The sequence below is a fragment of the Anticarsia gemmatalis genome, chromosome 15 (assembly GCF_050436995.1).
Source record: "Anticarsia gemmatalis isolate Benzon Research Colony breed Stoneville strain chromosome 15, ilAntGemm2 primary, whole genome shotgun sequence".
NCBI classification, from domain to species: domain Eukaryota; kingdom Metazoa; phylum Arthropoda; class Insecta; order Lepidoptera; family Erebidae; genus Anticarsia; species Anticarsia gemmatalis.
In genome coordinates, this window is record NC_134759.1 from 5,012,064 (window position 1) to 5,038,193 (window position 26,130).

The 26,130-nt window shown below is 33.8% G+C and overlaps 3 protein-coding genes across 6 annotated transcripts in view; all 3 read right to left on the reverse strand.

Moving 5' to 3' along the window:
* Positions 1-15,659, reverse strand: part of LOC142978874 (protein unc-13 homolog B-like) — a 373,594-nt gene extending 357,935 nt beyond the window's left edge. For all 4 annotated transcript variants that reach the window (XM_076123478.1, XM_076123479.1, XM_076123480.1 and 1 more), the window contains exon 1: positions 15,499-15,659. In XM_076123478.1, coding sequence (XP_075979593.1) covers positions 15,499-15,520 — 22 coding nt within the window. In that variant the 5' untranslated portion in view covers positions 15,521-15,659. The remainder of the gene's footprint in view (positions 1-15,498) is intronic.
* A 5,204-nt stretch (positions 15,660-20,863) lies between these two features.
* On the reverse strand, positions 20,864-23,320 carry temp (protein prenyltransferase alpha subunit repeat-containing protein tempura). The gene is made up of 3 exons (XM_076123584.1): positions 23,103-23,320; positions 22,621-23,015; positions 20,864-22,471 (listed from the first exon to the last, which is right to left on the reverse strand). Exons 1-3 carry the CDS (start codon positions 23,177-23,179, stop codon positions 21,606-21,608), a joined length of 1,338 nt encoding a protein of 445 aa, XP_075979699.1. The 5' UTR covers positions 23,180-23,320; the 3' UTR covers positions 20,864-21,605.
* A 699-nt stretch (positions 23,321-24,019) lies between these two features.
* On the reverse strand, positions 24,020-25,492 carry LOC142978980 (15-hydroxyprostaglandin dehydrogenase [NAD(+)]-like). The gene is made up of 5 exons (XM_076123641.1): positions 25,329-25,492; positions 24,872-25,108; positions 24,607-24,780; positions 24,366-24,526; positions 24,020-24,285 (listed from the first exon to the last, which is right to left on the reverse strand). Exons 1-5 carry the CDS (start codon positions 25,431-25,433, stop codon positions 24,135-24,137), a joined length of 828 nt encoding a protein of 275 aa, XP_075979756.1. The 5' UTR covers positions 25,434-25,492; the 3' UTR covers positions 24,020-24,134.
* Between the last annotated feature and the right edge of the window lie 638 nt (positions 25,493-26,130).

Sequence of the window (26,130 nt, forward strand, 5' to 3'; positions counted from 1 at the left end):
GTGATTGGATTATTATAATTCTTTAACCAATAAAATACTGCTTCCCAAATTCAAAGTATCCCTATTTAAAGTAAGGAGTAATTGTAGGGGTAATGAAGCTGCTCAAAAAATACCTGCATGTAAATACCGGTTTCCCAGTGTAGTTTTCTAACTGAACGGATAAGACACTGGCAGTTCACCGTACGTAATCATAATTTCCTTACCGAACTAGATAAAAAAGAAAATATAGGTTTGTTCGTTTATAGAAAGGTTCAGAATGTTCTCGAATCATTTAATTTATGAGGTTAGGTTTCTCGTGGTCGGTTTATAACTTAGATCAATGCCGATCTCTGGGAAGTACGCTAAGCCGCCGCCGAGTAGTATTGAATCTCGCCACAATATCGCTGGAATAGGAAATATCAATAGCGCTCAGTATAAGAGCTTTTTATAAAAATATTTTGCTTTCCTAATCGAAATATTGTTTTTTTAAGCTTTAATTGGTTCATTATAAAATCGTCAACAATGATACTCTTATAAAAAATCATTAGATTTAAACTAAATAAAAAAAATGCGTATGATAGGGCTCCTATACAATTTCTTGTCCATACAATTTTATTTTCGCCCATTTTCCATATTCATAATAGTCACCTTGACGACCACAGAAACACAATTTGAAGACACAAATCTAAAAATAATAAGCTTCTTTGTCACTTAAATGAAAAACAGCAGAAACATTTATTTAACTTTTAATAATTTCTTCGAAATAAAAAGTTTCGTAGGGATTCCGTTGCTAAATTAATGTTTATTACAAAAGGGAATAACATGAATTACTTGTTGCTCGTATTAAGGAGGGAATATTTTCATTTTGTTACAAATTATTAGTGTTCTCGACATAGGATAAAGTCAAGATTTACTTATATAATATATGTACTAAAGGCCACCCGCGACTTCGTCCGTGTTGAAACTCTTCCCGTAACTCCGGGATAAAAAGTCAATGCCTATATGGTATTTTGAATATTCAGCTACCTATATAACAATTTTCATCGTAATCGGTTCAGTAGTATTTGCGTGAAAGAGTAACAAACATCCATACGTACATTCGTTCTCACAAACTTTCGCATTTCTAATATTAGTAGGAATTTTTTAAATTACTTGCAACTGTCTCACTGTTAGGCAAGGGTATCCTTTCCAAATTATGGAGAGGTTATTCCTTGAATCTACTGTTGCGAGACTTTGAATGTCTTCAAGAAAAGGCATCTAAGAACTTTTAGGCATGCAAAATTTCATCATTTATCTTTTTCAATAGTCTTTATCTATCCCATCTAGTTGTTATCCATGATCACGTTTTATTGTTCTAGATATTAAATAATTTTCCTAGTACGTGTCAGACCATTTCAATTACACGATTACGTAGTGATTTAGTCCTAAATATAACTGGCTGGTGAGATAAGCTTATAGAATGTCTTAGCGACAAGCTGAACAGACAAGTAGATGGTGTTCTTACATAATGTGGTCTTACATATGAATGTTTTGGAGATGTAAACATATGACATCTTGTTTTTCAAAGCACTACTAACGAAATCTATGTACCTATTAATTCGGCTACAAAAGTTGCTGAACGCATTAGATCTTTCGAGACTTTGTATTGTAAAGCATATTATTCCATCGAAAAACATTTGACTTTACCTGAAATCTATAAATCCAACTAATTCTACTTGATTTTGAATTTCAAATAAAGAGGTTTTGAAAATAAGTTGTTAAGCGACTTTTTGCTGATTGAACGTTGCTCATATATGTAAACACTAAAAGTCCAAGAAATAACTTACATTTGCATTAATTCGTGTTAGAATATTACGCTCGCACACGTCAACAATTAACCACTCCGCCCTATGCTCTTCGGTAACTACGAACTATGTAATTGTATTAACTGCAAATGTTGACACACAATAAAGTAGCAAACACCGTAACGCGATAGTGTAGTGATCCGCAGATTTTAATGTAGCCAGGTGTGTACTCCCTGCGTAACAAGATCAATTGAACGCAACTAGTAGAGTAAATAAGGAAATACGATTACACGAGAGTTTGTTAATGTTTTTGACTGTTTAATGCTCGGTTTCTGAGGTACATTTAGCGGTAGTTTATCTATTTACAGCGTTTAAGCTGAATGAAATGAACTAAACATGACAGTTTGAATAAATAAACTCCCGCTAACTGTGCCTGAGAAACTGGGCATAAATGACGTTTTAGGTAATGATATGTAGTAGAATTAAATAGCTTGCCGCTAGTGACTTTTTTATTTAAATTTAGAAACTTCTTCACTATATTAGATATTTTTAATTTTGTATTTTTGACCTCGTCTCTAACTTTAGTGAGCTATCCATGTTATTATGATGCTATTTTTTATTATTTTAAGGAGAAAATGCAACATATAAAATACACTTAAATAAATATAGGTCTTGAAAAAATAAATATTTACAGTCACACAAACACATTTAATTTACGTCCGCATTAAAACTTATTGCAACAACAACCTCGACAAGTGGTTAAAAGGTTATAAATTTTAAACTACACAATATTTACATCTAGGAAAAGGCGATAACGTTCATTACCAACCCACATAACATTTTTATATCTGTTAAATGTAAAAACGTAAAAAGTGCAAACAAAATGTTCGTCAGTTCGTGTACTAAGGAGATGTTGACTCATCGCTTTGTATAAAGCCTTCTTTACGGTTCTTTGTGTTTCCCGTACGTTTCATTTCAAAGCCAAATAGGTCAGTGGATTTTGCACATCAACACTGATTGTACGAAGTAAATAGGTTACAACACTTTAATGTTCTAAGTGCTAACGAATATTAAAAACGTGTTTGCTTAATACCCAGGTGTTTATTTTACTTTGTATTAAAAGTATGGATGTCATGGTCGACGTTGTGTTTTAGTTATGTTATGTTTCTTGCTTGTATGTTTATATCAAAAAGAGTTCAATTTTGGTCCTTACTAATGTTGCATATTTTATTCCTAACAAAAGAAAATTAAATTACGATAAATGTTAATTGAAATTAATTTTTATTAAGGAAGAAAAGCATTACGTTTATTTGCAAAATATTAAAGTTTAGCAATATTTGAGCTTAAAGTACGGTCTATACTAAAGTTGGCTGTGCTATCTCGACGGGTGTCACGTGAATCTCTTTCACGCTAGAATTTCACTGTTGGAGAGATTTAACGCTAAAAGTTTAAAGCTACAGGCTGTGTCTGAAGTGTGGGCTGTGACAAGGTTCTATTAAAGGTCAGAGGCCCCGAGATAAACGCTCATTAAATTACATTTCAAACAGTTGCTTAAATAAGTTCATATTTCCTTAAATGCCAGAGAAACTCTATATTTGGTATTCATTTAACATTAAATCAAGTTATTCTGGAAAATTCTCAGACGAATTCCACAAGTTTTGTTGAACATTGTAGAACAAGGAAACATTTTCTACGATCAAATGTAAAATAACACGCTTAGAATGCTTTCCTATTGCTTGAAGCGAGGCAATGTTTTTCTTTCTTTGTGTGTTGTTAGAGATACATTTTAATGCGGAGCTTGGCTATCAAGTTCTCAGAAATGTTGTAATGGTTAAAACCACAGAGAATTTTCTATGAGAAGAAACAATTGTGGTCCAGCAAGTAATTTCGTCATCAAGGTAACATCAACATTATGAATATGACATAGAGATATTAACTTTTACAGTAAGGTTTGTACTGTTATCGTTCTCTCATTTCCTCACATGGCAAATTATAGAGACAGGCATATAATATTTGGAATACAAAGACAAGCAACAAAAGCGTTGTATACTTACATTGTAAAATACATTTGCGATTGTGTACATTGTATATAGTCGTAAGTACACAAAATCAATTGTTACAAAGGGGACAGGTGGCGCTACACAATCTATTTGTCGCTCACGTCTCTAACACCGTACGTGCAATTACTACTTATGTCGTCCGAAATTACTTGCAAATTGCTCGCCGTGTCTTATGGGACTGTTGTATGGGGGAGTATTTATTCATTTATTTATTCTAAATACTGTACCAACTGATCTCATCTTAGCTTTATCCCGTTGTCCAGAAATATTCTTTGAATATGCATTTTTGTTCTAATATTTTTAAAGCGCATTTCGTCGTAAACTTGTAACTATAAGTTGCGCAATTATGAGTTTAGTTGCGCGTCATGAAGGAAAGTCTAAAAGAAAGCCAACTTTTGGACTTTGGAGTCAAAGCGAGATCTTCAAATTCAGTAGTCATTTCGTAGGATCATAGAAGCAAGAGAATATTACTCAAAGATATATAATGTTAAGTAAATGTTTTTATACCTATCTTATTTTTCCACGTTCCCAAACACTCATGACACTGTGAGTAATATGGACGTGATATTTTAAAGGACAACACGCTTAAAGGTCAGAAAACCATCGTGGTAACTAAGGAGTCCTGTCATGACATTTATATTGACATTAAAAGTAACCAATCACAATCTTTACAGTGAACTTTGTCGAGATCAAAACTAGTGACCTTATGTTTGCATACAGTGATTATGCCACACAAGTGAACTAAAATGCCGTTAAGACTGAAATAAGGTTATATAGCTAAGTAACAATAAAGTCGTATGAATACGGAGCTGAGTATCATTAGCGCAATGATCTTTCAATGCTAATATGCTGATGAGAAATGAAGATTCATTTTTACATACACCTGACTATATCAAATGCTGATTATATTAATAAAATAATAATAATAATAAATATTATTGGACAACTCACACACGGTCATTTGATTCCAAACTAAGCAGAGCTTGTACTATGGTAACCAAATAACTGATAAACATACATATATACTTCTAAATACATACTTATATAGATACATTAACATCCAGGCTCAGAACAAATACTCGTGCTCATCACACAAAGATTTGTCCCGGGTGGGATTCGAACCCACCACATGCGGCGCTCCGGTTATTGCGGCGTGGTGACCGCTTAAACCACTGCGCCAAACGTGCAGTTAAAAAGTGTTAAAAAGTTATTAAAAGTGTCAAATGAAAAAATACTATCAGTCTTGATTATAGAGTCGCAATTCGCCTACCAGCTTGTTTGATTGTCAAAATGCGAGTGTGGGTGTAACTCCCAATTCCTACACGGAAACATAAGCAATATTATATAGAACTACACATAAATTGCATGGTTATTGGACATAGTTGTGGAACCGTTATGTACGGAGGTTTAAATATTGGCATTTATTCGAGAACGGCACCGAATATCTAGCAGCCTACATCGCGGTGAATGCCATAGCAACCCGTTTTCCTCATCGCTACTTACAACTTGCACGGAATTTGAAACAGCCAACGTGTTCTATACATACATACAAGTCTACTTCAATTTGAACGTTTCCCCCTCGCTACAAAGAAAACACTGACGCTTTAACACACATTATTGGTTTTAAACATTTTGTTTTCATTGGCAACTGTTTTACATGCAAACTTCGAATATTCTAATAATATTGAAGTTTAAATCAATGTTGATATTTAAAGCTGAATGAAAGTTAAAGTTCGGTGGTTACTAAATAGCATTAGGTATTTCCCGATAAAACATGTTACAAAAAGTTTAAGAGGCCTTTGTACTATGTAATAGTAAAACAAAATTGAGGAAACTACAAGCAATCGGGGTTCCAATTAACTTCTTAAGTAAAATTGTCGTCGTAATTCAGTATTTAATAGACGAGGGAATCCCGCCAAGTGGCGTAGCTTCACACTTGCGCCGACACGATTAAAAAATGGCCCATCTTGACATAGTTCTCTGAGTACACCTGTTTCTTGCGGTTACGATAGACGCAAGTTATGAGCGGTTGAAAGAGGTTATAAAATATATGAGAATTAAAAGATAAAATATATAAAATTATACTAGATTACGGAACTTCGTTGAATGTGCGTTAGTTTGAACTTATATGTAATGTTAGGGCATTTTAGTTTTCAATGATCATTGCGAAATTCGCAACTATAATCAATGACGACGCAAAAAAAACATAAAAATGGGTGTTAGTAATTTATGTACGTGTTGGCACCAATTCATCCGCTGATACATACTATTTTTTGAAGATCTAGTCATATATAAGATAATAGTTACGGGTATATTAGTCATAATAATGTAGGAACACATACAAAACAAGCTCTCAAGATGTCCATCAACATATTGATATGAAAGCTAGTGAGAATACAAAGTGATGATATTTGCGTACAAAGAAGAGGATGATGGCAGTCACGATCGCACCGTAGTTATTGAAACTGAAGCATGCGACCGGCAACCGGCGACAGGGGAAATCTGACGACCCACTTGACATTCAAAGAATATGCCATCTATGTCCAAGAATGTTAATTTAATATTTTTATGTATGCCACAGAACTACAGACTATGTGATGAATCATAATACGAGATTGCCAATAACAGCTTGCATTTACTTATATTTTGTTACATATTGCCACTGGCAGAATATAAATAATGTTTTGAAGACTTTATTTATGTTTCATACAGTTAGAATCTGCCATCAAACATGAAATTTATTTTTTGCTTCAATTAAATGATGGATTTATTTAACAAATGATTGCGTTATCTCCAATACACACCACAAATTATAAAGTGGGAAAAACTTTTTGATTTCGTGGAAAAATCTCAAGTTTAAGGCCGTCGAAAGAGATTGAATTTGCAAATCAGATTAGGTATGCGACTTCTTAAGGTCATTTCGAGTAACTTAATTATTAAAGTTTCTGCTGCCAACGACTTCCAAGACACCGTCGTCGCAAGAACAGACAAATTGGTATAATGACGCCAATTCTCTTTGACATAAAATAGGTGGTTATAAGAAATATTGCAGCAAGCGTATGTGCAAAGTTCTTTAGTAATGCAGATTCGTATCACTTTCATTCCGAATATGGTTTTAGTGTCAAAGGAACTTTGAGCGTGGTTCAAAGCTATTTCTAGCTAACACTGCGTGCAAACATTCTGCTAATTCTAGCTAGCTATGTAGTCCACAGAATTTGGTTAACTGGTAAAGCTAACTGCTGAAAACTAAACAAAACAGAGTAAATTATGAACAAGCAAAGTCGATATTATCTAAAGTCTTTTTTTCGGAATTGAAGGCGAGGAAACGATGTAAAACAATTCACGTTGAACAACATCTGTTCCTCATAAATATCTGAATGTAACGGCTTTTTCCGATATCTTCGCGCCTTATAATTCATGCGAAAACTGACAATCTTATGTGATTATACAGGAATGAGGAACATTTCGAAGAATACGACATTCTTTTTAGATTAAACTTCGCTTCAAGTGGCTGCGATGTATGTAATTTTATTTTAACACAATCTGCTATTTTTAGCCTCACATTCGAAGCATTTTTTAACGTCTGAATCGCAAAGGTAAGAAATGTCTTATCTCCCTCGATCGTGACATTTACACAGATTCCCTTCGACTCATGCCTTATTACTACATCTACGGGTTGTATTTTTAGAAAATTTATTTTTTGTTCGTTGGTGTCTTACAAACGGACCTTATTTAGTTTTTTCGGAGATTTTTAAAAGAAAACGCTGGCGCTTCCTCCATTTTTATCGTCAGATTATAGTTGGCCTCGGCCGACTTCGACCTAAGTTACCCATTTCCGGAAGTTTCTGTATATTCTTGGTCATTTTGTCGACTACTTCTTAAATATAGTCAGGCCAAAGCACGAAATACGAAATAAAACTTTATGCGGTACAAAAACACACTACGATATTAGCCAAAATACAATTTCTATAAGCTAAATATTTCTTAAGCGCATCAAACAAAATGGAGTACACCGTATATCTTTCAAATAACACGTCAACGTGAGTCTTTCTCGTGACAGTGTCTAAAGCATAATAGAGAGAGAGAGAGAGAGAGAGAGAGAAGAAGTCATGTATTGAAGTGAGATGGCATGCGTCCCTTACAACAAGTACGGGATTCATGATTGAATAAAACGCACCTGGGCGACCACAACAATCTTAGTTCCTACATACAAATGCCTAAATTGTGCAGTACCTACATCGATCCAACACGATACTAAACGATGTTTGTCGGAAAGAAGCCACACAGTATTCCATTACTCACTTAAGGGTAAATTCTCGTTGTTTTGTGAATTAAAACGACACTAAACTAAAATCGAATTGCAATCCTACAATTCAACATTTAAGGCATTTTATCAACTTAACACTAGATTGTATTTATTTATTATAATCTTTTTTTTATTATGGCTATTTAAACTGTTAAAATATGTTAAAAACGCTACTGCTTGTGTTTCAGCCTGTCGTACAGCAGTTTATATGTCAATATGAGCTTATGTGAGACCGTCATGTAGGCGAGTGCCGCAGAGTACCTACTATCCGCTACACTACATAGGACTCTAGGTACGCTTAGGCACTCCTCAAACTTATATCCTTCAAAGAAAATGCCTCAGAAGCACCGTGCGTGAGAATAAGATGATCTCAAAAAGCATCGAATAGATTTTCATAAGAATTCATTGCTTCAAAGAATTCTTTCTTCGTTTACATATTCGTCCATACAGCGTTCGTGGAACAATTTATTCGACTAGTTTTTCTTACAAAGAAATATATACATAAATATATTTTTGTAAGTTTAACTCACAAAAATGCTAATAATTTGTTGAAATGATAAATATTTTCATTCAACCTGAGTACAAGCTGTAAGCTCATTTTAATAAATTGATACTGAGGTGTTAGACAGCAGGTATTTATTTCGTCCCCTGTGGAAACTAACAATTATGGTAATAACCGTCAAATTACGCGCTGGGTCACGCAGTTTTATAATAAACAAAAACTCTGGTACTTCCTGTTCAGTATTATCAAATGTATTCGATACAATAGACTCTAAAGTGTGCCGCTTAACGTGTTTCGTAGACAAAGTTTTATTATGTTTGTTGTTAAAGGTATCTGAGAGAGCAGACGATATGTTAAAACGCATCTATACCTGAATAAACCGACCGTAAATCTTATTTATTTCAGTCAGTAACTTAAATGATGTCAAGTGCTAACTTTAGTGCACAGAATACATTATTCCATCTTCACTTTATATCGAACAAACAAGCTCGCGTTAGCATGAATGACCGATAAACTACAAGCACTGTGTAAACAAAAACCGATCGATGGTCATAAAATATCGTTCGCTACACATTATTTGAGGAAATGAAATTTGCCGAAGTGTCTCAGTGATAGATAGAAAAGTGTACTTGAGTTTCAATTTATAATATTGACGCCATATTGACGCGCGTATTCACTTCTCACGATGTTAAGGAAGTGTGAATATTTCTCAGAAATACTACTTGCTTTTAGGATCGGATCATAAGACGTTTGTGAAATCTAAAGTATGACAAACATAATGTGGTTTTAATAAAGTAAACAAGCTCTTGTTTTGTTAGCAGCAATAAGCGAGGTTATAGACTAGACTTCTACTTTAAACCAAAATTTGACGGTATCAAAACTGCGGGCAAAATAACTAAGAAAATTTGGAGCGAATCGATACGAGAAGGAAGTTTCTACACCATGTATGAAGCCAGATACATTGAATTTTAGCTTTCTTTGAAGTTAACACAGTTGTCGATATAATTTCATAGTTAAAAACTAGTTTCATTTTAAACTTGAACCATTATTTTCAATACTAAATGCCGCATGTGACCTGCTCTACAAGGCGTTTCGTTTTGTGACTGTACATTACATTTGTACCTGTATAATATCTATATTATAACAGTTTTAGAGTCTCACATATCACAGGGGTTTAGCGAACTATCGGTAAACCAGCTGTTTCACCGTCTTCTATCTATGTATAGTATAATAATTTAGTATACGCCTTCACAACGGAACAATTACGGAGCTTAGTAACGTCAATGATAAATAATGTATAGTTGTGATATAAATTATGCATTTAACACGTACAGTCGATCTATACCTGCAAGCATGTGTGATACTCTCATATAGGTAAATGAAAGAAATAATGTCAAGTGTAGTTGCTAAGTTAATTTTACAGTTTTAAGTTACTCGTTAAAGGAAAGAGTTTATCAATCCTGATGCTTTTTTTAATGTATCATTGTATTTTTTTTTCCTGGAAAGGAGTTGTGTCATTAGTTTTCGTAAAATCAGATGAACAGAACTCTTTTAATAAATGAAATTATCCTTAGCTATTTATCGAATTACTAACTGGCAAAATCCTGTTCTAAGTGCCACCCTTCATTTATTTATTTATTTGTTAAAAGTTAGTATGTAGATATTTTTAAGTTAAACAAATATAAATTCTGTAGTATCACAAAATCAAGCACACTTTTTACTTTATTAGAACACCGAAATGACCCAAATACGGCGGCGGTGATCATATTCTTATCATTCCGTTTACTTCGGAAACCAACTACTGACGTAGAGTATACGACGGCCGAGGGAAAAGGGACTGACCCAAACTATTTCTACCCGGAAATTCTTTGGACTTTGAGGTACCATAATGTTAAAACAGTTTTTCAACACACACATAACTTGTAACTGTATCTACTTATAATGCAAGTAACACCAGTATAAGGAGGAAAATCTATAAACCATACTATTTTATGTTAAAATGTATGTTTTTTGTGCATAATGTACCTTTGAATGTTTTTTAGATGGGTATATCTTGTATTTAGTTGTAAGCAATTAGAATTCAGAGTAGGTAATCCTAAAACTATCTCAAGGGAATATAATCGCCGCGATTTGATTATTTAGCTTCAACACTTCACTACATACAACCATACGAACATATATTAATTAGAATAAGGGCGTAAGTGGTGTCGACATTGATTGCATTTAATTCATTTTTAAACTGAAGATGTACGGGCAAAATTCACAACTACATATTATTATACTACTATTTCCTCAGAACAAAGAGCTGCCGCATTGTCGAAGAATACGTTGAACAAAGACGAAGTATCGTTACTTATAACATTGCATAATAGAAGCGGTAATATCTATAAATCGTCGATATCGATGCGAAAATGTGGATGAGACACGCGAAACATCGTATTTGTGCGGTCAACGATATTAGCTGTAGTAATAAGTAGAATATCCAATCTGCTTCCTTGTGTTATGGTATTATAGAACTTAGTATCTGCAACTACAAGTCTTTTAGGACGAAAGTAACTTATGCTTAAAATATGTCTACCAAAGTGTTAGCAGTACTTATATGCGGAAAATTTGTTGGAGTTTCGAAAGCCAATTTTCATAGTAATTACATACTTATAATTATTACGTAACTCAGTATTTTAGTAAAACAGCAAATGATAAAAAACTCAAACTTATTAAAATTTCTTCTTTTCTTTCATCATTCATGACATTCTTGAGTAAATAGGCTTTAAATGTAGTTAACGCATCTTCTTAATAATACGAATATATCTACCGCAGTAAAAATAACTATTCGTATAAGAAAACTTTACTTCGAACTATTTAAAATACTACGAAGACTTTATAATCAAAAGTTTATCATACACTTGATGATTATATAGAACTAAAAAACAACCAGACCCCAACATTATTTTGTTCTTACATCTTTTGATATAAGTTAGAAGGTGTTATCAAATTTCAGAGATCGCGGCGGGTACAAGTTCGATTAATCCTTGACTTTAGGATGAAATGCCATGGAGACCTGTTGCAGGCTGCTAAGCTGGGCTTAGAGCCGCTGGCTTACGATCCAGTACCAATTTCCGGTCATTTGAATGTTTGTGTTTGTGATTTATACCGCGCGGTGAGAACCTACGTGTAACCCTTCGCTCGCGGTACACTGAACACAATCGATTTTGTATTGTGGTCAGCTTGTGTTTAAAAATATTTTTAGGAAACCAATGTCACAAACACGGTTGAAATCTAGCAAGTGAATTTGTTTCTAAATATGATTTGGAAAAAAAACACAAAGTAAAGTTTAGCAATAAATTTTACTTTTATAACAATAAAATGTTAGACGATAAATTGAAAGACTTTCGTCACAAGAAAACTTACTTGTTATACTCTATAATATAATTAATTACTTCTATAATTATACATTTTGTAAGGACAATGTAGCGTACTGCTATTTAAGGGTATGTGTTACAGCTCAGAAACAATGTAGACACCAATTAATTATTCATTAGGTAACAATGTAATAAAACTAGCCAATAATAGGAGTCCAATATCATTCATAATTAAGTTTGTTAGTGAGACGTCTTTCCAAGTCAGACGTTGATTAACTGAACAACTATTATATTGATGGATTGAATATATTGTCTCATAAAGCACAATGCTGCCATTGATTTTAATTGGGAGATTATAAAACATTAGTGTGATTCTCGCTTGGTATTTCGTTGTATGTTTATTTTACAATCGTTATTAATTACCAGACATGGGATACTAATTATTCATATCGCTTAAATATAAATATAATATTTATTAATATTACAAGTGTCACGAATCTTGACGATGACGCTAATTTATGCTGTTTACTTCTTTTTTTTACAAAGAGCTTAGTGAAAAGAACTTAAAAACTTCTCCATAGGAAAGCTATTGCAAAAGTTATCTTAAAGATAAGGGGTTGCCTACTGAATCATTCACCTTTCCTTAAGAGTTAAGGAAATCATCACCTATTGTGTGCAATAATAGCATAGAATCAGCAAAATTACCAATAATACAAGCAAAAATTCAATCTAAATCAATTTACGCAATGAACCAAACGACCTCTTAAACAAACACTATAAACTTATTTCTAGTAAGTTTTAACCTAAAAAAACCGGTGTAGTTGAAGCTTGGCTCGTAAAAACTAACTAAACTACCCTCCCGTGCGTACTTGACCAAGTGGAACTTTATTCTTTATAGTTTAAGTGAGATTAATGATAGCTTTACTAATATTCGTTTAGCATACGACAATTTATAAACGGTACCAACTAATTATTGTGTTTAAAACGTCGTGTGTTTATTTTTTCCGATTTATGGTTTTGAAATGGTGTTTTAAAATTGTATAAGTTAACTTTTAAATATAAATATTTTGGTGAATCAGATTTCGTTTTTATTTATTACACAATAATGTGTTTTTTTTATGGAAATAAATCAGTCACATGTCATTATAGAGCAGGCATTGAAAACGATTTAAATTTTATGTTCAACGTTTTCAAAATGTGACTGCGCTGGCTATATCGTATTTCTTTTTATGCTTATATTTCGCTTATTCGATCGCCAACAATTTACAGTCGTGTCGAACTTGTTTACAAACGAAGTAAATACAATATTGATTACATTTGGGCCGGTGTAGAAAAGTCGAGAGGCGCTACAAGAACTCCCGTTGCGTAACACAAAGGAAGATTTGGCAAACACAAAAATGTTGTCATTCATTTTGATTTGCCTAAATATTAATCAAAATTAATTTCCTCGTTCATCTAAATGAAAGTAAATGTATTCTTATATTAATGTTGTTTTATGAAGCAGGTAAATATTATGATTGTGATATAGGTTTTGCTTCGTTCTTGTAACCGACGCGTAATATCTACCAAAATGTAATATAAATAAGGTTGGAATAATACGTTATTAAGTTTCTAAAGCTTTTCATACATCATAGTTGGTGAATAAAAGGCGTAATATTGTACAAATATGATATCGTTAACTGTGTACGCGGAAATGAAATGAAATGTATACCAAAAACATATTTCACGTCCGTGTTTTGATCAAGCAAATTGATTAATCTACGTTTTGACATCAAAAGATTAGCTTTTGGCTCGCGTAAACACAGATTTGTTTATTTTTATGTTAAACCAATCTTTGCGACCAGTAATTTATTCGCTTTCGTACAAGTATATTTTGTTTTTAGCTTTGTAACCATACACTATAAAAATATGCCTTAACATACACTTTTTGGGAAAATAACATTAGTATATGAAACTCATTGCTAAGGAAAAACAAACACACAACAAAACTACTAAAACCTTGTTCCAGAGTAATTTGAAAAAGTTTAATAAAACAAGACGATTTAGAGAATACATTTTTATTTCCCATAAAACAGTCTGAAACCTATTTGTATGCTACTAACCGCAAAAATTAAAATCCCTCCTTAGTTATTTTTTAACGCAACTTTTTCATAAAAGGAAGCATTAAACGTTAAAAACTGCGGTAAGTAGTAGTTTAGTCTTTGATTTAAAGAAAGGCATCTTGTTATGGTCACGACCTACATCCGCATTAAATGGAGCAGAATACAGTGTGGTATACTACGTCCATTTCTAAGTTAAGTTCGCTGCGTGGTGCGGCCGATGCGCTCCACTCAAACACTATTGAATAGAGATGTGCCTTGCTATTCCGATATGTCGACTGAGTCCGATTTCAATTCTTTATCAAGAATATTATCGTAATGGCGCATATTTTAAATCGGATTCAAGTTGGTGTAATGCCTATTAGTATGTGATGTGTACGGAATATTATCATAAATATTGTAAAACAAAACATGCGTTTGAAATACGCTTATTTTTGTTTTATCTAAACAACACAGAACTTAACCTACATTTATGCGGATCTTTCTTATTAACATTTTATATCAACCGAAGCCTTCATAGTGAAGTTCATTTAATTTTAATACTTTCGGCTTTTATCCCGACCCTGCGGAGGTCGATAAGAGAGCTCCAACTCCGTCTCCAATTAAACCGCCTCCGTAACATCACTACAATTGAATTAACTGGCTCACTTCAGACGCGGCCTTTCTCAGAATACGTTCAACTATGACATCTGAATACGAACAGCTTAGCTCTAAGGTATTGTGCCCGTGTGTACGTATAAAAGGATAAAAGATAATCACGTTGAAGCAAACAATACGCTCGGATAATACCAAACGTCGACTTAGCCTTAGTTTGTGTTTGAATAAATGGAGCATGCTGTATTTTGTATAGGAGTCGTAGCGCGGCGAGTCAATGCAGGTCACATTACATATACATGATGTACATATTATACACAACGTCACGTGCAGTTAATTAGATCTCTGACAACGTTACAGTGCAATATGAAGGCTCGAGAGCCTTGACTATGACCTTTATAACAAATACCACTCAGTTGATAAACGCTGATATTTGAAGTAGCCCACGTAAAACAAACTCATCGCCGTTTATATCGACTGCGCTAATCAAACTTAATTTATCTGATATCGGCTGAATAGAACTCTGAAATACATTAAACGTTCAGTCGTAGCTACTAACAATGACTCGTGTGTGTGTGTAGAGGCAGTTTCTTAGACAGAAACGCGTGTTTCTTAGCAATTATCTATGTAACCTGACTAGAAATAGATGATATTTCGTTGATAGAGTCAAGTCCTTTGCGCTCACCACCACAAATACCTGAACACATTGAATACGCGTCCATGACGACCACAAATTGCTGCGTAACTCTCGTGTATCTTAACACAAAGCGGGTTAGCACCTCCATTGAGCCGGTCGAGAACACAACACTATGTACCTGTGACGCTGAGCAAGGACATGATGGGACGAACGCCCGTCTGGCCTGGCTGGCCCGTCGACCCGAGGCGGTCGGCGGGGCCGGCGCCTCACCGGCCGCCACGGGGCGCCATTACTAGCACACGCGCGCCCGGCTCAACGCGCGGCCGGCGACCGACTGACGCCCGGCTACCCACTGTACCCACTAGTAAGTACTAGTCCTAGTGACGCATGCGCCCTGCACGCCTTCTGACATCACCGGCACCCGGATTATTTTCGCCCGGCGAGGTAAATACCCTCACATCGATCGAGCCCGGTTAAACTTGATGCAATTATTGCACTGCCCTAGTCCTTACAGATGCAGTTTTAATGACCGCTAACGAACCCACCTCCTTTGATCGCAGGAGTTGGCGGCGACCCAAGGATTATTACTATCTCACCTTTCTTTAGTACCTTATCTATAATGTGCGGCATGGCTCGGGAGCTTCACAAGAACTTTGTAACAAGTTTCTGCTGTAATTACAATTTTTATTTCGCGGTTAAACTTGGCATGCGAAGTCTATTATTAGAGTTAGTTACTAACGTAAGGCATTAATTTGGGTCAAAGAGTTGTTTAAAAATTATGTTCAATTTAAAATAACGATTATATAATTCGTTGGTTCAGAACGGCGCTGTAGAAATAAATAATCTTACGGTACGAATCACGGGGCACGCAAAGACATCATTTATTTCCTGAGGAAAAAAGAATCACAAGGTTTATCTCCATCTGAACTGTCTATGTCAGGCGGTCTATCTCGGGCTCGTTCTCTATGCCGGCTTGTTTTGCTTTCTACTTGAACAAAATCATTTAAATATAAATTGACTTAACCTAAGGATATTTACCAATATTCATATTTTTTATTCAAAATATAATTAATAAAAGATTGATCAAGGAATAGTTTATTTAACTGGCGTTCCTTCCTATTTAGTTCTTTTGTGCGAGTAAGGAAGGCTGGAAAATCGCGCAATCATGCTGCTAAATTCGAAAAAATATGAAAATATTGTTTCGCAAGCAAGATTTTATTTTACGTGGAGTGTTTCAGGCGTTTATTTTAATCGGCTGCAGAATGGATGAATGAACAAAATCATTAAGAAGTGTTTGTGCAACTGCAAGGAATAAAAATGGAATAAAGTTCTTTGTTATTCAAAAATATGAAGTATACAGTCCTGATAAATATGATTGATAAGACGTAGCCAAAAAGTCCTTACACCTGGCAACGTGTGACGTCATGATAGCAAAATTGTGTATTAACCTTTTGTATCGGGACGTTTAATAGTTTGGAACTTTGCCCGTATTCAGATAATCACAATTACTTGCTATCTTAATTTGAATGCAAAAGTGTACAGTTAAAAAGATAAAGCGTTATGTATTATATAATATACATCAGAACAAAGCTTTGCATGCCATTTGCAAATGCATTATATATTAAACTAGTCGTGTACCGCACCATAGTGAACTCTCTTTGTTCGCGGTTTAAAGTGCTACGAACTGCTACATATATTTGTGAGCTACGCGCTGCGTAGTACGGTACTACGGGCTAAGAATAGCTCGTAGCGTGCCCGGCCGCACGTAGCAATCTAATTGCAACTAGAAATCAATACTCCTGTGTGGACCTTTTAAAATTTTAAGTGTTGAGATTTCGCGGTTTTTGCAAAGATACGACACTGTACAGAGTGTAAGGAAAACGCTTCCAAAAATGAGTATGAGTGTCAGAGGTTTAGAAAACAATACCATTAAATACACCCTGTATCTTTCTAAGAAGCCCCTCAAGTATTTTTTTCAACAGTTAAGTTTTACTAACAGCCCGAATGCTTGATTGACTTTAAAAAATAAAAAGAATATATGAACCAGCTGTGTCTTTTATTTAAACGAAAAGGAACAGAGTATAAAATTATCAATAAGAGTAACTTCATTCGAGTAAACTTAATAAAGTTCGTTAGTCAGGTGCAAAAAGTTAAAATTCTGCAATAATAATAATTTAATCCCGTAGTAGGAGACTGTAAGTATTGCTTCTTGCCTCACGTATAATATTCGCGTCACGTAGACATCGCCGCGGGCATGCATATATGCAGCCGCCACTTCCTCCTACTGTCTTTGTATGATGTATTAACTTTTCTACTGACGTATATGCATGGATATTGCAATAAAAATATATTTTTAAATACATTCTTGGCAATAATCAATGTCTTTATTCAGCAGTGGGACACAAAAACAGGCAGATTAGTGTGCCAGGCGAATCGCGAACTTCTTTATTTTTAAAGTCGGTTAAAAAAGTAATTGGTTTATATTTTAAAATCTCAAAGTAAAAAGCCTTCATCAGCCTTTCTTTTATAAATAGTTTAGCTTCGACTCATTTAAGTTTAAATATCATAACATATGACAGCAAATGACTTCCTACGCGTCGCAGAAAACCAATAAATAAATCTTAAATTAACCTTCAAATAAATTTCAAAAGAACAAAAGAGCATTAAATAATATCTAGAACGAAACAAAGAGACCTACGATACAAATGATCTAGCGACCACGACTGGACAGGACACATTCATAGTTAATGTCTCATACAGTGCACGTACGTGGTTCTATGTAAAAGATTATTGTATGTATGAAACCTATTTGAGCCTGCAACGTTATGCACCAAGCCTTATGCGTTACAGGCTTACAGGACAACGACCTCAAAGTTTTATCCTATAACTAAATATTTTATGTTATACTTTTTGCATGTAGAACTTTTTGTGTTAGTAAAAATTTGTAGTGAGTGACGTAGTGTTTCCTACGATTTATTGAAAAAAATGTACAGATATATGCACTAATAATATGTAAGCTTTGTTATTAACAAACAACATCTATTATACTCATGCTTCGACTGACTTTTTATACCATATTTATAAGATCAAGTTTAGTTTTTCGTATTTGAAATTACGTCTTTTGACGCGCGAAACTCATGTTCTTCAAAAATATTAGTCTCCAGTTAAGTTTTTTTTTTGCTTTTAAAGTAGGTATAGACTATTGTATAGCATAAACTAATTTTATCTGAAAATGAACTCCAGTAATACCACAGTAATGCACAATATTGCAGCGTAATCAGTCGTTAGCGCTAGTTCAGTTTAACCCTCAGGCTTCAGGTAATAAATAGCCTGCTATTAAACCTAGCCCGATAAGTTTAGTGCTAACCTAGTTCCCAATTAAACTATAGCTTGTGTGAGAAGATAAACGGATTATTATAATATCTGTAAAAGTTTTAAACAACACACAACTTTGCGAGGCTTAAACCTAGGTTATGTCCAGCTATATTTCGTGTGACCATTTGATGGATTAAGTATTAAAGTATTATTTAATCATCTGTATTAAGTAAATATATATGCAGTTATTATGATCTTCGTTTTTAAGTCACTGATTACATTAAAATACATAATATCTTCTATGTTTTTAAAATCAGTTTACGAGTCTGATTTATTTTATTTATTGATAAGCAAATAGAAGAAAGGGGTTATTGTTAGCATTTGTACTGAATTTATAATACCAAGAAATTCTGCGATAGCGTAAAACGTCGCTATTCATTATTTTTTTAAAGAAACTTGCAGAATTGTAATAGTTCATTACTAGTGAATCGAATACCAATGAAACGCTTTAAATAGGTAGGTATGTATAACTGTAACCGTAAACCAACTAAGCTTTTGTTATTAAAATAAAATAGTTTCCTGCATTTTGTGAAATCTTAATTAGGTACTTTCATTAATTTATATTTCTACTCAATAAGTTACAACTGTATGTACGTTCGTTTCGAAACATCTGCAATTTTGCATTGTGACATCCGCATGAAATATCTCGTAAAGAATTTTATGTCTAAAATATCCGCATTCATTTCTTAAGGCTTTCACCATTCGAACTTGCAATACATTGTTCGTTTGTATGTATGGAAGGTACACAATAGCCAGTGTCCACCAATGGCGTGTTCAGTGTTTGTTTGCGCCAAAGCGTTCGTAACACAAATAATCTTTGTCAATGAGTTGTACCATCATTACGTAACTCGCACGTGGCGCCGCGTCACTCGGCCCTTTCCGACCTTCCGCGAGAACGACCGAGTCCGAATTCAAATATCGATCGGAACGAGCCCGCGAACGCGCGACACCGTTGTGACGTCACAACGCTACAGACACCGAAACGTCTTATACCCTACCCTTTGCTAACCTAAATTCGACTTTATCGTTCACGAAATCAACCCTAAATTCGAATGTTGCGGACTAGTTTTATGGTTATTTTTTATTTGTTGGTGTTATAGCGGTGGCGGTACCCCGCGTGCGAGCCTCCTGACCCACATCGGGGCCGATGCGTAATGCGTATGCACCTGTTATGTGCTAGTACGATTGCATTACGTTCAACATGTGTGCTGGCCACACGAGAACGGTAACGACTTATAACGCAGACACAAATTGAAATGAATAATGTATGTCCACACAGGTAAGTATTCATGTCTATGACGATACCTATATCATCGTTGTGATAAGTAGGTACATTAACGTAGATAGATATTAAGTCTTCTAGTAATAATATTATCCTAAAGATTTAAAGGAACATTTTTCGATCAACATAAAATAAAACTCAAAGAACAACTTTGAACATTATTCATGGCATAATCAGCGGCAAACTAAAACATTCAACAAAACATTAAACAAAAGTAGCGAAGAAACAATGCTAAAATTAGTAACAGCTCCATTAACTGGGATCTACACAAAGCTACGGACGCTCTACGGTTACAAGAACTTGGCTACGACGAGCTACGAAGCGTAGCGTACACAAAAACTATGCAATGAGAACATTCGGAACAAAAACTTTGCTAACTGTTCAACTGATTTTATCTTTAGTACCTACCTATGAGCACCCATTTGTTAGTACGAAATTATGTAAGCTATAGTATTTTTCTTTATAAGAGAGTTTTTTTGTGATACTCGTAGATATACGATATAACATAAATTTACGCCTTAGTAAATGTTCTCTTAATAACTATAGAACGATTCTAAGAATTCGTTAATACTTATTACAGTAAGTACTTTCGTTTAGCCATTGTACGAAGTATTGGACAACTTAAATTTATCGTCAATCAATTCTTTCAAAATGTGTTTATACAAATTATATACCGCTACGCTTTTCGAGATAAATGTATATTTTAATAAACTCCTTATTAGATAATTGACTTTATGATACGGAAATTATATTGTTGTTGTAATTTGTATCTCTTTAATGACAGTTTAGTTCAAACAACCGCAATAGATGGCGCTGTTGTCAAATAAATCTTAATTTTACGATTAATTTTACGAATATCATTTTGTAATCTAAAAAAAACAACATATTCTATTCGATGATATTTATTGAAATATAAAACATGTCTTTTTATTTAAAACAAAATATACATTCAGGAAATTATGATATCTAGCGGATTGGTACTGGGATTAAAACATTTGGTAGATACTGATATTGCTTACATTTTCCAACTTAAAAATAAATAAATCCATTAAACATTTATATTTTGATACACATAATAAATAATGCAATTATTTGTTACAAAAAACCTTACCGTACCTTCTTCTTATACATTTCCTGCCTGAAATACACCAAAAAAGATACAGAAAATAATATATTGAAATAAATTAAAATATCACAAAATTTTACAAATTTTCATTCTTACAATTTAATTGTAAGACATTGTCATAGATTTTATAAATTATTTGATTGCAATAAAATTTTATGAATCATTATGAATATTATCATAATAAAGTAAGTCCTAAACATGATAATTTATGAGTGAAGCTTTAGTTGGATACTTTATAAAGTGTACCAAATAGTAAAATATCTACCATATATACTTAATTACAGTAACATGTTACATGTTGCATCACTAGCGAGTTATTAGCAAATGGCTACTGAAATACTACATTTCTCTTACTACAAGCCAATAACACATTAAATATTCTTCAATTTAAAATTCTATATTGATCTATATTTTGAAGTGTATTAAATACCCAAAAATGCAAAGTTACAATTTTAAAATACATGTTCATACAAAAGAGTTAAAAATACAGTCATCCTCCATGTTATATAACATTGTTGAGACCTTCAACATACTTCAAGAACTTCTCATGTCTGTCAGCATAAGTGTCACAGTCATTCCTCCTCTCTTCAACAAATTTCTTCTCATGACTCAACAAAATATTAAACAAAATACTGGAATATATTCTATTGCTGTCATACCTAACTATCTTAGCTTGCTTCTGCCTTATCTCTTCCTTATTACATTTCCTACAAACATTTTTCACTAACGCACCATTCTGCCGGACCAAATCAAAGTGCTCATAGATGAGAGTAATAACTTCATGAGCAATAAATCGTCTATGGTACCATAAAGTTTCATGATATTTATAAAACCTCAACAGCTCATTGTTTAAAGCAAATTCTTGACATAATATTTCTAATTTACGAGACTCAAGGGCATTGTTTTGCAAGCAATTGCAGTTCTTAACTGCATAACCTAGCAATAAGTTGATTAATTTTTCATCTGAATATGATACTATGTTTTCCTCTGTAACTTGTACAGCATCATTGGGGTAGTTTTGTACTATAAAACTTGCAAGATTCTTGCGCAGATTGACATCAACTGAATTCTCAAGGGTGCTCCAACTTTCTTGACTGATTGTGAAAATATTATTTATACAGAACTGGCGGTAGTGGAAGCAGCTGAAATCTGATACATGGTTAGATGACCACCGCTCAGAGAAGCCATACTCCTTGATATACAGGAAGTTCAAATCAAATTGTTTTCTTATGTTCTTGAGTGTTTTTAAAAGCCACATCCGATGGTTCCAACTGTGATAGTTGTTTGCACACTTGTATGCTGCTAACTCACATATAGTCAAGTCCTCATTTACCAAGTCTTCAATATAATTGCTCTGTACAGTCTCATCTGGAATACATAAACAATGAAGTTGTTATTATAGAATATATTATAATGGTGTATAATTTATAAATAATTATTTATACAAACTAATAACATAAATATAACTAAAAATCAATGTAAAATAAAAAAAACCTCTCAAAAAGAACTGCAGTTACCTCTAAATATTGCTTCAAGCAGCCATCTCCTGTATGCAAATGCATCATTACACTTTGGTTTTCTTGATAAAACTAATCTTGTGAACTGCAACTCAACTGACTTCTCCAATAAGCTCTTGAGGACCATCTCTCGCCTTTTGTTCCATAACGACGGTATTTCAGGATTCAGGAGTAGTGTGACATTCAATAGTTTATTCAACCTCTCAGAATTCATAGACGAAGGTTTGGAGATCCTACGCTTTGGCTTCGACAGATATTTATCCATTAATTCCGAATAACAATACATGTAAACATGTTTCACACACCACGACTCCAGGCCCAAACAGTTTTCTAAATGTAGCACTGGCGACTTATTTTGATTATTAGACTCCACAGGAACTATGTCGAACGCATTCCTGAAATTTTAAGAACTTTAGAACGCATGCTTCTACTTACACGTACAAAACTAATTGAAATTTTGCCAATAGAAAGTAAATATTTACAACTCAGCGTTTTTCGACATCACATTGTCGACGTCTTTTAGTATTTTTTCCACTAATGCAAACTTATCTTCATCCATATTTGATTTATTATAGATTAACAACAATTATTATACCAAATAATAATGGTTATTTGGATACAACAATCTAAATATTTACGCAATGCTCAAATAAAAACAATCCTGAGAACACCACGTCCAATATTTTGAAACGTCAATACAATTTGCAAATGTCAAACTAACGTACACAGATAAGATAAAATAAACAGATAAAATATTCAATCTATGTCTAATTTTTAAACTTAGTATGTACGGATTTAAGTAGACCTATCTAACTTAATAATAAAATATACCTGTATATTTTTAAGTTTAAAGTAGTGCAACCTAAAAAAATATTGATTATAAAATGCCCCATACAACCCACATGGTGTTAACAGTGGGAAGTGCATCTACATAACATAAAACAAAGACCCCCTCGCCTCATGTATCATCTGTTTGCGATAAACGCTAACATAACTCAGCTTTTATGGGGTTATCATTAGGTATATTCATTATCACCAATATTGATTCATGAATTTATTGAATGGGCTGAAATTTCTTATTGATTGTTGAAGTTTTCAAAAAATGTAATATTGCTATTAGGCCGGGGAATTAGAACAAAATATTAACGAATAGTCAAATCTGCTTTTTAATTAAAATATATTATTATGTCATAAGTAATACTGAATTCTAAAGTGACGTATTTGCATTAGGACTTCTAATCTTGGTATTGTAGGATCCCACATGATTTTCCAATCTCGCAACTTGTGGCGGTGGTTACGGATGCAGGATTGGTATTTTTAGGGTCAGCTGAATTTGTATAAAGCCAGGGGGCTTACATTTGCGAATATGTGAGTAGGTCTAAGTATTAAATTAAATTACTTTAGTATTTTTGAAATATTCTTTTATTCAACCAATTATACAGACTTACTAACAAACATTCATTAGATATTTATGATATTAGGTGTTGCAATGTAAATATGGGGTTTGCTTCGCCTCATTCCATTATAGCGTTCTCCAAGTCTTTGAAAACACGCGATATGACTGGAGTGATGTCTTTCGCTGGTTTGTTATCTATTGTCAGCCAGACTGTTCCAGGCGCTCCATATTCAGCCATGTGGACTAAAGCTGCAGTGGCTGCTTCAACCCTGTTCACAAAAAGATTTGTCTTAATTATAACAATGCACAGAAATAAGTTAATGAATTACTAATTAGCATTGTCACTTACGATTGATATACAAGCGACATGTCCTTAACCATGTCGACGAATTCTTGCCCGAGGTTTGGTTGATAGGCTCTGGCTTCCAGATTGTGGAGGAGAGGGGTGTCCGTTGCTCCAGGGCACATTGTCAATACTCTTACGTTCGTGCGCTCGTAGAATGGGTCCATCTTTAAATTTTAATAATCATATTATTAGTGTAAGGAAACAGTGAGCAAACGTAGAAGTTCTCTTACAAAATTTAACTCACCGCGATGCACTGACTAAAATGCAAAACAGCCATTTTGGAGCCATTATAGACTGGCAGGAATGGGAACTGCGTTAGAGCGGCTGTTGAGGATATGTTAATGATGGTACCTCCAGCTCCACCTTCATCTTTTCTCATGTACTTGATTCCTTTCAAAGTTAGTGAAATTAATCCTTGCTGAGAAAAAAATACACCAAATCAGTTTTTAGTAATCTGACAGTAGGACCAATTGATAAATCGGCCGTTAATGAAATAATAAAGTACTTACCCAATTAACTTCACAAGCGGTTCTCCAAAGATTTGGAGCATCACTCATAATGCCTGCATTGTTAATAATCACGTCAATTTTCTTGAATTTCTGCAGCACGGTATCAAATGCATTGCTTATGTCTTCTTCTTTGCTCATATCACATTTGATGAACACCACCTTGTCATTGTACTGCTTGTTTAGACGCTCCGCTGCTGCTTTACCTAGTTCTTCAGCGATATCTAGGATAGCTACATTCTAAATTAATAGAAAATTATATTGTGTTAGTAATTTACACTCGTAAAGTTAGCCTAGTTAATACAAATAAATGATATTAACAAATTTAATTGGAACAGGTATGAATTAATTCAAATATGTGAATTAAATTTAACAGTATTGTTCTACTGTAGCCCTAAGATTCTGTCAAGATTACAGTTTTAGTTAAGCGACATAATTAATTTAGCACGTAGGAACCTACCTTAGCTCCTAAACCTAAAAAGGCCTTTACGTATTCCGCTCCTAAACCGGAAGCTCCTCCGGTTATAATAAAAGTTTTATCTTTTGCGTCCCACTGTTTTGTCATTGTAAAATATTTACTATTAGGCCTGTACGGATCAACAGTGACTAGATAAATGAACAACACCTATTACCTAATATATACCCGTACCCGAAGTGTTTTATCAGCTAACGATTTCAAAATAATCAAAAAGAAACGGTTTATCATTTATTTTCGAGTTTACATACACTGTTGCAAACAATACCTTTATCTGATATTTTATCTTTATTGTGTTATCTATGTACCTATATAAGTATTATAAAAAGGATTATTGTGCGTTTGTTTACGTCTAAGTGGGGCGAAAATAATTAAACTGTAACCATAGTACCTACATCAATAAAAAAATCTTTAAACATTTAAATGTTATTGTTGAATGGTAATGGTGAATTCCATGACATTACATAGTCGTAGATATTTGGTATTATTTAAGTTGGGACAAAATAATTAAATACAGGCGAACCTAGGACACACCACTAGTATCGAATTAAATAATATTCACCCTGATTCGTGCGCTTTAAATGAAAACAAATATATAAATAATATGTTGAAGCAATATAAGCATGAGTCTACTAATCGGTGTCTCCAACCACTTAATCTGAAACCGCCAAAAATAAATGTTGACAATTGACATGACTCGCTTAATAATAAATCCCTTGACGCCAATATTTAGATGGTGGAAAATAAGAATCAAAAACAGGATTAAGTTTAATAAAAAGCGCGCTGC

Coding starts and splice junctions, on each gene's coding strand:
- temp (XM_076123584.1), bottom strand. CDS start 23,179: ATGGATGAAGATAAGTTTGCATTAGTGGAAAAAATACTAAAAGACGTC. Junction 23,016..23,102: donor ATGTCGAAAAACGCTGAGTT/GTAAATATTTAC, acceptor TTAAAATTTCAG/GAATGCGTTCGACATAGTTC. Junction 22,472..22,620: donor GCTTGAAGCAATATTTAGAG/GTAACTGCAGTT, acceptor TATGTATTCCAG/ATGAGACTGTACAGAGCAAT.
- LOC142978980 (XM_076123641.1), bottom strand. CDS start 25,433: ATGACAAAACAGTGGGACGCAAAAGATAAAACTTTTATTATAACCGGA. Junction 24,781..24,871: donor CCGCTTGTGAAGTTAATTGG/GTAAGTACTTTA, acceptor TTTTTTTCTCAG/CAAGGATTAATTTCACTAAC. Junction 24,286..24,365: donor ATGTCGCTTGTATATCAATC/GTAAGTGACAAT, acceptor TTTTGTGAACAG/GGTTGAAGCAGCCACTGCAG.